General features: G+C 52.7%; 1 protein-coding gene across 1 annotated transcript in view; it reads right to left on the minus strand.

Moving 5' to 3' along the window:
• The window catches only part of FGF18 (fibroblast growth factor 18), a 37,290-nt gene extending 30,541 nt beyond the window's left edge, over positions 1 to 6,749 (minus strand). Inside the window, exons 1-2 of the mRNA XM_023218784.2 lie at positions 6,165 to 6,749; positions 5,953 to 5,989 (exon numbers count right to left, since the gene is read on the minus strand). Coding sequence (XP_023074552.1) covers positions 5,953 to 5,989; positions 6,165 to 6,196 — 69 coding nt within the window. The 5' untranslated portion in view covers positions 6,197 to 6,749. The remainder of the gene's footprint in view (positions 1 to 5,952; positions 5,990 to 6,164) is intronic.
• Between the last annotated feature and the right edge of the window lie 5,865 nt (positions 6,750 to 12,614).

Below are 12,614 nucleotides of genomic sequence, written 5' to 3' on the forward strand. Positions count from 1 at the left end.
TCCCCTCCATGCACTGCCATGGGGTCCTATGCATTAGAGAAGAGCTGACACAGCAAAAGCTATGAGCATACAGAGGTTCCTCAGAGCAGCCCACACCCACAGAAAGGAGAAATCAACACCTCCCCCCCACAGTGATGAGAAGACAGCAGCCCTGGGGAAGGACTCACTATACCTGCTGGGGGCGGGCAGGGGGCAAGGGAACGCTCCTAGAGTAAGAGGCATAGGAGCTTGGTTGGGACTACAAACAAGAGTTTGGATCATGCACGGTCCCTCCACAACTACCTGAGGCAGTAGGGACGGTTTCCTTGGTTGCTTTTTCCCATTGTACACATGCAGAAGCTGAGACCCAGGGAGGTTAAGTAACTTGCCCAAGGTCACATAGCAAAGAGAAGGCAGAGCCACACTCCAGAGCCCTCATACAAGTAAGCTTGAGTCCTAGAGTCGGGCAGACACAGAGCTGAATCCAGCTCTGCCTCTCTCTTGCTATGTGACCAATAGCAGGTTACTTTATGCCCCGGTGCCTCTCTTTTTCTTCCTCTGTAGAATTCCCTAGTTCTCACGCCTGTAATCCCAGCACTTTGGGAGGCCGAGGCAAGAGGATCACGAGGTCAGGAGATCAAGACCATCCTGGCTAACACAGTGAAACCTTGTCTCTACTAAAAATACAAAAAATTAGCCGGGCGTGGTGGCGGGCACCCGTAGTCCCAGCTACTCGGGAGGCTGAAGCAGGAGAATGAAGTGAACCTAGGAGGCAGAGCTTGCAGTGAGCCGAGATCGCGCCACTGCACTCCAGCCTGGGTGACAGGGTGAGACTCCGTCTCAAAAAACAAAACAAAACAAAACAAAAAAGCACATGGCAGCCGGGCACGGTGGCTCACGCCTATAATCCCAGCACTTTGGGAGGCCGAGGGAGGTGGATCACCTGAGGTCAAGAGTTCAAGACCAGCCTGGCCAACATGGTTAAACTCCATCTCTACCAAAAACACAAAAATTACCCAGACGTGGTGGCATGCAGGCTGAGGCAGAAGGATTGCTTGAACCTGGGAGGCAGAGGTTGCAGTGAGCCGAGATCGCACCATTGCACTCCAGCCTGGGCAACAGAACAAGACTCCATCTCAACAACAATAACAAAAAAAGCACTTGGTATGTGGTGAGCGCACTATACCTGGTGGCCACTATGAATATTGTTGTTGTTTTTGGTGGCTTGATGTGCCTGCACCCCAATTTTCCACACCCACAAGTCTCCTGCTAGAGGACTAGGTCAGAACCAAAAGGCCCTGCAGAAAATGGAAATCTCTTCCCAATCCCCCTCTAGTCTCCCTTTGGGGGTCCAGTGTGTCCTTGGAGCTGCCCAGGGCAAGGTAGAGGCTGCATCTGTGACCCTGATGGGTTGCCCCAAGCCTGCTGACACTGGCCGTGCCAATCACAAGAAATTCTAAAAATCCACCTCCTTATCTCAGAGCGGGTGACACTCCCGAGCTTCAGGAATGCTGGTGGGGAGCCCTGCCCCCCCCCCCCCCCCCCTCCCCCTTCACTGGGGAAAGGCTGGAAGAGGACTGCTGAATTCTCCAGGCCCCAGCCCCCCAGTATCCCCCTCTAACTCTGGGACCCTCTCAGATCAACACATTCCAGGAGGATCAGGACCTGCAGACTCCAAGTCAGACACCCTCAAGCCTAGAGACGCCTACCTGGGCTCTCAACATCCCCCCCTACACCAGAATCCAAAGAGAATCTCACTACAGATCCCTAGCATGTCCCTAAGGACTCCATGGGCACACCAATATTATTTCTGAATAATTTCAGGATTCTTTGAGAAGAAGGTCCATCTGCTATGGTAGAAAGAATACAAGATCTTGAATCCAGCATGTTGGGTCTTAGCTATGACCCTGAACAAATCCCTTCCTCATTCTGTGCCTTGGTTTCTCCGTCTGTGAAACAGAATTGTTACCCTCTCTTACCTTGCCCTCCCTGTAGAATGGGTGAAAGAACCGAACCAGCTTCCCAATGTAAGGGACACTTTAGAATTTCTACAAGCACCTTCTTTTTCCTTCACGCAAATCACTGCTCCTCGGACTCAGTTTCTTCCCCTGCTAAACGGAAGGAAGATGTATGTGCCTGCCTCACTCCACTTCACAGTGCTGGGAGAGGAGGGAGCAGAATAGACAAGACTCTGTTCATCTGGCACTTTTTCCCTTTAAACTGGGAGCTCTTAGAGGCCAGGGACTGACCGGACCTTATTCCCAAGGCAGCAAGAAGCAGGCTCCCAGCAAGCATGTGCTGAATGAATACCTGACTGTGGATGGATGGATGGATGATGTTGCTTTAAGAAATTAAAAGGCCAGGTGGGTGGCTTACACCTGTAATCTCAGCACTTTGGGAGGCCAAGGCAGGCAGATCACCTGAGGTCAGGAGTTTGAGACCAGCCTGGCCAACGTGGTGAAACCCTGTCTCTACTAAAAATACAAAAATTCGCCCAGCATGGTGGTGTGTACCTATAATCCCAGCTACTTGGGAGGCTGAGGAGAGTCACTTGAACCCAGAAGACAGAGGTTGCGGTAAGCTGAGATCACGCCACTGCACTCCAGCCTGGGTGACAGAGCTCAAAAAAAAAAAAAAAAGTGCCATCCACTAACAGAGCATCGCATCCTCTTTTTGTCCCAAAAGACACTGTCTCCAGCTTCCCCATCCTAGCCAGCTTAAAGAAAGGGTCTAAACCTCACTGAGGAGGCTGGGTGTGGGGGTGGTCACGCCGAGAGGGGGCATGGAAGGAAACTTCCAAACTTGAACACTTCTTGTGGTGAGAGAGGAAGTGGCGCTGCAGGAGGGACAAGGGGCTAAGGGGCTGGCAGGAGGGACAAGAGGCCAGGGGATGCCCCCCTCCCCGCACCCCGCCCGGCCTGGCCTGCGTCATGCCTGGTCTGTCTGGGGAAGGCCAGGACCTAGCCGAGCCTGGCGGCAGGAACAATGTCAGGCAGGTGCCGGCCGAGCTGCGGGAAAGGCCCAGCCCGGTGTCATTGTCAGAGCTCAGCCAAGTGCAGAAAAGCAATTTACTGGTCACGCCGCTTGCTCCCCACGGAAATTTTTAAAATTCTTCCAATTTGAGCTATCTACGGTGTCCCGAGTCGTGTGGAGAAGGGATGAAGGGATTTTATTAAATTCCCAGCTTCCTACTTCCTAGGGTGGCCAGCGGGTGAAGGTGGGGCTCACCACTTTGGGGGTGGGCAGGACGGTGTCTGGCATTGAATGTGCTCATGGAAACGTAGCTGGGGGCAGGGACCCATTCTGAGCCTGGTAGCGATGGATAGGAGGAAAGGAGGGGCCCAGAAACTCCACTGCTGAGACTGGACCAGTCCTGGAAAACACTGAGGTGGGGGAGGGAAGGGTGTAGGCACATCCATTTCCCAGCAGCCACAGTGTGCCTTCCTGGGTGGATGAGAACTGGCAAAACTTCCCCACCCCCTATCATATACCAGTTTAACTCCATGACCAACCATTTCACAAATGATGCAGCGAAGACTCTGGGGACCCAGAGAGGGACAGACGGAGCTGGAGCTGGGGTTCAGGCCTAGGCCACTGGATTGCAAAGCCCTGAGCCCTTCCCTCCATGCAGAGAGGCTTCCCTGGGCCCTGCTCACCCTAAAGGAGCTTCAACTGCTACCCGCTAAGTGCAGCCTACCCAAACCTCAGCAGGGAGCAGGCCTCAGATTCCTAGCAGTTAACTTCACGTGGCTCCCACCCCTCATTTCAATCATTAAGGCCACCTGACTTTTGTTCCTATAGTGTAAGTGGGGACATAAGCCTGACAACCTTGCCCATAACTCCCAGGATAACATTTCTTTATCTTTAGGGGTCATAGATGTTTTGAAACTCTGTGGGGAGCAGACAACCCTCTTCCAGACACAGCACATTTGAGCACCATTTTTGCGCAATGTTTCAGGGGCCTCCCCCTCCCACAATCCCATCCTTTGACACTCCAAGGGTACTCCAAACATCAGTCCTATGGCACTTTGGATGCAGAAAGCCCGGTGGGGACAAAGGGGCGAAGGAAGGGGGAAGGTGGAGGTGGTGGGGAGAGGAGGTTCCCTCACCTGCTCTAAGGCTGCCTCTTGACCTAACCAGGCCAGACCACCCAGCTCTTTCCCAAGATGCTGGCTCTAGCTCTGGCCAGGAGGTGGAGGTGGGATGCTGAGTCCACACTCCCTCCCTCCAGCTCCCCTGGAGAACACAAAGACCACACAGCAGCCCCTCCTGGGCCCCACTTCAAGAAGAACCAGGAGCAGCAGGCATCCAGAGGCTTGAGCCACACGTCTGCAGGCCTCGCTGCTACTCCATGCCCATTTCATCACTCCTGCCCCCAGGCTCAGAACTCTGGAAAAGAGCTCTTGCCCAGGTCAGACAAGCAGACCCCCTGGAGTGACCCCGGGGCCTGCCCTCTGCTTGGGGACTCAGCTGCAGACCAGGCAGGCCATGCCTGGCACTGGCCTCCCTCTTTGACACCAGCCGTTCCCCACCCCCGCCCCAATCACCACACAGGGTCACATCTGCTTTGGCAAACAGCCAGTCTTAAGTTACTGACTCCAGTTATATTGATTCAAGGAGTCTCTGGGGACCCCAGCCTGGCCAACAGGAGGAAAGAACCCATCAGTCCGTCCACCCTTCCATCCCCAAGCCCTGCTGGATGCCCCCAGCTCAGTGCCTATCAGGAGGGTAACAACCCTCTCCTGGGTGTGGAGGGAAGATAACAGGCCCACCACCGCTAAACACTGCGAGAGGCTGCTGAGTCGCAGCAGTGCTCAAGGCACACAACACTCCTTGAGCCAGAAAACCGGGAGAACCATCAATTTCCTGTGCTTAAGGCTTGCTCTGGGGATCTCCTGAATCCAGAAGGCTGAGGTCTAAGAATCTTCTCTAATCCCGGAAAGCCACCTGCCTTCCACCGAGGGGGAAGGGTCAGACAACCTTCTTTTGGCCTGTGTCCAGATCCTCCTGGCCTGGCCCCTTGCAGCACTAGGTGGGTGGGGGCTTGGGGAGCTGACGCTTCCTATTCCCTTTGCCCCCCGCCCCCCCCCCCCCCCCCAACATGCAGAGGCAGCCCTGGTCTGGTTCTAATCGGGGCTGAAGTCGGCTCCCTTTTTCGCTCTTCTCTCTCCCTCCCCCCAACCCTTTTTCCTTCATTTCTACGGCTTTGGAAGCCAGAGCGTTCCAACTGTCTGTGTGCCAAGACCTTCCCGAGTCTGAAAGCTGCTGAAGTAACAGATCAGATTTTAGCAAGTGCTTTCCAGGCTGAGCGCCAAGCCCTCTTCTGATTCACGGAGAGCGAGCGAACGGGGAGCAGGCGGGGAACCAACGAGGGCTGCACCACCTTAGGCGAGGGAGTGCGGAGCGTGGCCCGTCCGGGAGCGGCCTCGCGGGCAACGGCCACTCAGCCTAGGCGCCCTCGAGGTTCCCCTTGTCCCGGGCGTGTGTGTCTATATGTGTGTCTCAGTGCTGCAAGCGCCTTCAAAACCAGAGTAATTTACAACTGAAGCTTTCTCCCTGGACTCGAAATCCACTCGGCTGAAAGCCTTTTTGTTTGGAAGCGGTGATGTTAAGGGAAGGTTGGCAGAGAAAATCCCTAGGTCCTACCCCTGCTGACTGCGGGCAGGGGTCTTCGAGCCGGGTATATTGCTGCGGCTGAGCCCGCCGGCTCTGCGGGATCTCCTTCCAGCCGAGGCCGACAGGGGCCGCGACAGCCAGCGCCGCCTCGGGCCCCACGGCAGAGCCCCTTTCCCTTGGCCGGTCCCCCGCCGGCGCAGGGCGCGCGGAGCCGCCCTTCCGCGCCCTGGGAACAGGTGCACTGGGCTCGGCGCCCAGGAGGGGTGGGGCACAGGGAGGGGGCGCGGCCGGGGAAGGGGGGTCGGCGTGTACCGCGAGGCAGGGGCGGGAGAAGGTCAGAGTCAGGAGCCCACGTACCTGTACCTGGAAGCACAGCAGCAGGAAGTGTAAACACCTGCGGGAAACAAATGGAGAAGCGGTCAGTGGGACCTGAGGAGGGGGGCGCACGGACAGACAGACACGCAGTCGAATAGTCAAGCGAACGGACGGGCGGGTAGACAGAGGCACAGGGCACAGGCACACGGACAGACGGCCAGGCAGGGTGGGCAGCCCCGCGCGCGGGCGCTTACAGGCAAGTGCAGGCGGAGGGCGCTGAATACATCGCTGAGCGGGAGGGAGGCGGCGGCTCCTAGCCCAGCCTGCACATGTCCGCTCCGCGCGGCCGGGACCGGGCGCCTCCGCCGCCGCCGCCGCCGCCGCCGCCGCTGCTGCTGCTCCCTCCTCGCCGGCTGCTGCTGCTGCAGACTCTGCTGCTCCGGGGCGCTCCGCGGCGCGCCCTGCGGCATCAGCGCCCCGCGCGGCTCCTCCCGAGCGCTGCGCCCTCCGGGCTGGCGCAGGGGCTGCGGGGCGGCAGCCGCTGTGCAGGAGGCGCCTGGCCGGTGCGGGGAAGCTTGCTCACAGCTGGCCGTCCGGCCGTCCGGGCGTCCGTGGGAGGCTGGCTTCCCGGCTCAGTTCGGGGACAGCATGCGCGGCGTGGCTGGAAGCCGGGTTGCACTCTCCGGCCCGGGCGCGGAGCTGCGTGAGACCAGGGGTCAGCGCTCCGGGGTCGGGGCGCGCGGCTGCAGCACGAAAGCGTCACGGCCGCTCCGTCTGGGCGCCCGTCGGCTCATGTCTCCTCCTCCGCGTCTCTCCGGCCGTGCGCATCGCCGCCTCCCACCACTGGCGGCGGCCGGGGCGTTTTCTACGCGCGGGCGGCGAGGGGGCGGGGGGCCGGGGGCGGGCCCGGGCCAGAGCCGGCACAATGAGGATGCGGGGCCTGGGGGCTCCCCCCTCGGGGCGCGGCCGGACGGGCGCTCAGCTCGCCTGGGTGCGCCCAGCCCACATCAAAGGCGGCCCTGCCTGCTCGCCTGCCTGCCGCGGCCTCTCGCTGCCGCCTCCTCCTCCTTCTCCTGGCGGCTCGGGGTTGGAGGGGAGGCGCTCAGACTCTCGGCGACGGAACCGGCAGCTCCGAAGGGGCAGGACCCACGCAACTGAAGCTGGTGAGCACTGGAAGCCGTCGGAGCTCTGCTCCCGAACGCAGTGACCCGCTTCCTCCGCGCAAACGTTGCTCAAATTGGGCAGGCGATGCTCCCCAAGAAAGCAGTTAGGTACGGAGCGTCCTCACCTGCCCATATTCGCTAGTCGCACTCACCAGCGCTCGAGTGGGGAGCCGAGAGGGAGCGGGTCAGACCCAGCCCCGGGGCGGCTCCACTGAATGGGGGTCGCTTTTACCCGCTCTGCGATCGTGGAGTTTCCCAGCCACCCTCTTGACTGGCTACACACTTAAGTGAGCCCCCTTTCTCTTCTTACGTCCCTGCCGCTGCGAAGGGGGCTCCGGGGCGTCTCTCCTTCCCACCCCTTGCTGCCTCCGGGGCTCTGGGATCGGTTCACCGGATCCCAGCTGGGCTCTCCCGTAGGCGAGCCAGCTTTGGAAACACACGGCTACCACCAAGCGGCCCCGAGACGTCACTGCAACCCCAGCACGGACGGCTGCACGCCGGGGAGTAGCCAGCAGGACTCTGGTCAGCGACCACGCTGAGGCCCTCTTCCGGCCTCCTCCCAAAACCGGGCTGAGACTTGCCTCCGTTTGCATACTATGCAGCTTCGTTCCTTTAACCAGGGTCCCATTCAGGACACTGGTTCTTACCGCCTCCGCCCCTTCCAGAGGCATAAGTCCTGTCCTTCCCACCAACCTCAAAACGTAGATGTTCTTGTCACGCACCTGCCTCACTGTCTAGAGCCGGTGGCAGCCAAGCTCTGCTTAGGCCTGATGCTAAGGAAAATAGGTCAGTGAGAAAGACATTGGAGTACAGCCTCAACCAAAACTCAGGAATCTGGACTGTTTGGTTAAAGCCTCCTTGCGTTGGCAATGGTTGATGGTCCACTAGAGCATAAACTGAGGTAGGACTGTCGAACAGTGCTATTTCCTGAAGCCATGAATATAAAATATTGGTAATTGTTCCAAATATCAGGCCTCCTTGAAAGCTATTTTAAGTTCCCTTTCAAAGCTGAGGCTATTTTAAACAGCCTCTGTTTCAACACTGGACACAAGTGCAGAAAACCTTTTCAAAACCAGGTGCTGAGTGATGGCGAAAATTCCTGCATGAAGCTTTTGAGCTGAATTTACTTAGACATTCTGATTGCCAGAGCTGGACTTGCAAAGTTACTCGTAACTTCCCAAGTTTTGGAGAAAATGAACCGATCCCAAGATAGGATGCAATGACGAACCATAAATAGAAATGGATAGAAATTCTCCCACCGATGACCTGAGTCATTGCCTCCATCTTTGATCTTGCTTTATAGGAAGATTGACAAACCTAGTCAAGAGGGGTTTTTGGCTTACCATCTGCTAGTTTGAAGTATCTCCTGGCTAAGAATCATGCTTCGAATTTTCTGTACTGTTACTATTTTTTATTACTTGTGAATGGAATAGGTATATAATTATTTATACCCTATCTAAAATGCTTGCAGTATTTTTCAATGCTCAGATAAAAGTATATTTGCCAATCTCAACTATCAAACAAATTAGACTGACCAAAAAGTCCAGCCAAGAGAACACTTCTGAGTAAAAGCATAAAGTCAGGAGTCAGAGATAGTGCATTTGAATACTGTCACCAACATTTACTTAGAAATTCCAGCAAGCAACGGTTTGAGACTCTGCTTCCTCCTCTACAAAATATGGCTAAGAACAGTAACGACTCTCACAGAGTTGTGAGTACTCAATGAGGGTCTGGCACACAATGAAAACTCCAAACATTTTAGCTGTTAACTAATAATCCTAATTATGGTTTTCAGGTTATTTTCACATTTCTTTCTGAACAATTTTATGAAGTAGGGAGGCAAGATCACTTCCAATTTACAGTTGAAGAGGCATCTAGTCAGAATGTCTTTTGACTCCAAATCAATTTTATACTACACATTCTTTTCCCCACCACTCACACCCTCACGTCTCGTTTCATGTACCCATTTACCAATATGACCTATTTACCATATGCCTGAATCTTAAATGGGTTCTACCTGGATTTAGCATGTTCATACAACACTTAATGTATACCACTATTTTAGTAGTCACTTCTTACTAGTTCAATCACAATTTATTGAGATCCTACAGTGTCGGGCCCTCACTGAAAGACAGGCAAGGTCCCTGCACTAAAAAAGTACTTCGTCTCCACTAGGGAAGATGAGCAATAAGCAAATACACCAAGAGATAAATGCTGGCTTGTTACCAGTGCTTTGAGAGAAACCAGTGGGATGAGATGAACAGTACAGGAGATAGAGAAGCCAGAAGACCTCTTGGTAACATTTAGGCCCAGACCCGAAGACAGGAGATAGCCATGCAAAGGAATATTCCAGGTAAAAAATGCAAAGTGTCTCCAGTGGAAAAAGGCTAGGCGACTGGCAGGGTTAGCCAGGGAGAGTGTGGCAAGAGATAAGGGTGAAAACAGGCAATGTTCTTGACCAGGTCTTCACAGGAAATGAAGTAGCCATCAATGGCTTAAGGGTACCAGTTTTGCAATGCATCGGTTTTAAGTGTACGGTTCAGTTCTGACAAATATATCTAGGTACAAACACCACCTCTTCTCAGGCAATCTTCCAGCCCCCAATTACTGGTCCCAAGCAATCATTCATCTGGCACTGGTTTATTTTCAATTTCACATAAACAGAACCACCTAGTATGTGCTTGTGTCTGGCTGAGCATGTTTGAGATTGGTCCGTTGTTGCATTTTGCAGTAGTCAATTCTTTTTCATCGTGGGATACTATTTCATAGTATAGATATGCCACAATTTGTCAGTTAAGGGCTTTGAAACTGAGTCAAAAATCAGTTTGTTAAAAAAGCTTTACCCTGGCTACGAATGAAGTGGAATGCTGTTACACCATTCCACTTCATTCTTAGTAGCTGGAGTAAGCAGGACACTAAGAAAGCTAGCTATTACCAGTCCAGGTAAGGGTACTGTAGCTTGGGCTACGCAGCCATGTGCTATTTTGGGGTCGGAATCAGACACACCTGCATTAAATTCACAGCTCTAAGTTAATAAACTCAGGCAATTTTCTGAGGGAAGTTAAGAATGTATGTTGACTGGTAACACAATGAAATGAAAGCCCTGCAGAGCATCTCGATGCCTTGCCTACTAACCCTAAGCACCTAGAACTTTTGTCTAAGATAATGTATTTAAATCCCTTTGTTCAAGTGTGCAAGTAAACTGAGCACTGCAATCTTTCCACTTGTTTTCAACTTCTCCCCAGTCTTGACGGAGAAGACACCTCAGATTCAGGGAATCCGTGGAGTACAAATATTGTGGAGACAGAGATGGAAAACATCTAGCCTAAGAACACAGGACAGGCCGGGCATGGTGGCTCACGTCTGTAATCCCAGCACTTTGGGAGGCTGAGGTGGGCGGATCATGAGGTCAAGAGTTTGAGAGGAGCCTAACTAACACAATGAAACCGTGTCTCTACTAAAAATACAAAAATTAGTCAGGCGTGGTGGCACACGCCTATAATCCCAGCTACTCAGGAGGCTGAGGCAGGAAAATCGCCTGAACCCAGGAGGCGGGGGTTGCACTGAGATGAGATCCGGCCACTGCACTCCAGCCTGGGGGACAGAGCGAGACCCCCTCTCAAAAAAAAAAAAAAAAAAAAAAAAAAAAAAAAAAAAAGGACAAGCAGCCTCAAGCAGCACTGTCTTCAGTAGTATCAGGTAAACAGCAAAGTAGACCCTTAGCACAAATAGGCTGTAAAGAAGCTAGCTCCTAGAACGCGCACAGCATTAAATCTTGGGACCTCTACTGCCAAGTCCACCAGTCAGGGAGCAACTGGCTTTTCATTAAGGAACTGGCTAGAAAGTAGCCTCACTTTCTTAAACTTTAACACTGTATTTCCAGAGTCCAGGCCACCTTTATAATAGGCTCAGTATAAACTTGTAACCCTCAACTTTTTTTTTCTTGGACAATTTCCAAGAAAAGACTCACACCCTATACAATGCTCATCTCTCCTTGCTCATTAAGCTAGTACTATCAAGAGCTACATAGCGGGTCGTGGTGGCTCATGCCTGTAATCCCAGACCTTTGGGAAGCTGAGGCGAATGGATCACTTGACATCAGGAGTTTGAGACCAGTCTGGCCAATATGGTGAAACCATCTCTATACAAAATACAAAAATTAGCCGAGTGTGGTGGCGTGCGCCTGTAGTCCCAGCTACTCGGGAGGCTGAGGTGAGAGAATCACTGGAACCCAGGAGGCGGAGGCTGCAGTGAGCCAAGATCACACCACTGCACTCCAGCCTGGGCAAGAGACTGAGACCCTGTCAAAAAAAAAAGAGAAAGAAAAAACGATTATATCTGTTAAGAAAAAAAAGAAAAAAAGCTGGCTGGGCGCCGTGGCTCACACCTGTAATCCCAGAATTTTGGGAGGCCAAGGCGGGCAGATCACCTGAGGTCAGGAGTTCGAGACCAGCCTGGCCAACATGGTGAGATGCCGTCTCTATTAAAAATATAAAAATTAGCCAGGCATGGTGGCATGTTGCCTATAATTCCAGCTACTTGGGAGGCTGAGGCAGAAGGTTACTCACTGTAACCTGAGAGGCAGAGGTTACAGAGACAAAACTGCACCACTGTACTCTAGCCTGGGCAACAGAGCGAGACTCTCTCTCAAAAAACAGAAAAAGCTACTTAACGATGGTTTGGTTAACAACAGACCACCTGTATGGTGGGCCCAGACTAAAAGGGAGCTGACCATTGTAGCAGATGCATTACTCGTGTTCATGATGCTGGTGCAAAGAAACCTGTATATGCAATTATGTACAGCACATACTTGATACTACGAAAATAAATGTTACTGATTTACATATTTGTTGCATTTTATCAGTGTTATCCTTTACAAAAAAAAAAAAAAAAAAAAAGCAGTATTCCAGATCGCAATGTTATAGATGACAGCATCATCTTATTGCCCCTGAAGACCTTCCAGTGGGACAATGTATGGTGGATGAGTGACTTGTTGATGATCCTGACCCTATGGTAGGCCTAGGCTAATAACCCTAGGGTAAGCCTACACCTAGTTAACAAAAAAGTTGAAAAAAACTTAATAGAAATGTACAGAACGTATTTTTGAGGCCAGGCACAGTGGCTCACGCCTGTAATCCCAGCACTACCCAGTGGGTAGATCACATGAGGTTAGGGGTAGATCACATGAGGTTAGGAGTTCGAGACCAGCCTGGCCAACATGGTGAAACCCTTACAAAAATACCAAAAAAAAAAAAAAAAAAAAAAAAATTAGCCAGCCATGATGGTGGGTGCCTATAATCCCAGCTACTTGGGAGGCTGAGGCGGGAGAATTGCTTGAACCCAAGAGGCGGAGGTTGCAGTGAGCCAAGATCACACCATTGCACTCCAGCCTGGGCAACAGACTCTGTCTCAAAACATAAATGTATTTTTGTAGTTTTTTAAGTATTATGAGTCAAAGTTTTTAAAGTTTATCAAGTTCAGTTAGCTAAGATCAATGAAGAAAAACATTTTTATATTTAATTAAGTATACCGTGTTTATAG

This window comes from Piliocolobus tephrosceles, chromosome 4, assembly GCF_002776525.5.
Source record: "Piliocolobus tephrosceles isolate RC106 chromosome 4, ASM277652v3, whole genome shotgun sequence".
NCBI lineage: Eukaryota > Metazoa > Chordata > Mammalia > Primates > Cercopithecidae > Piliocolobus > Piliocolobus tephrosceles.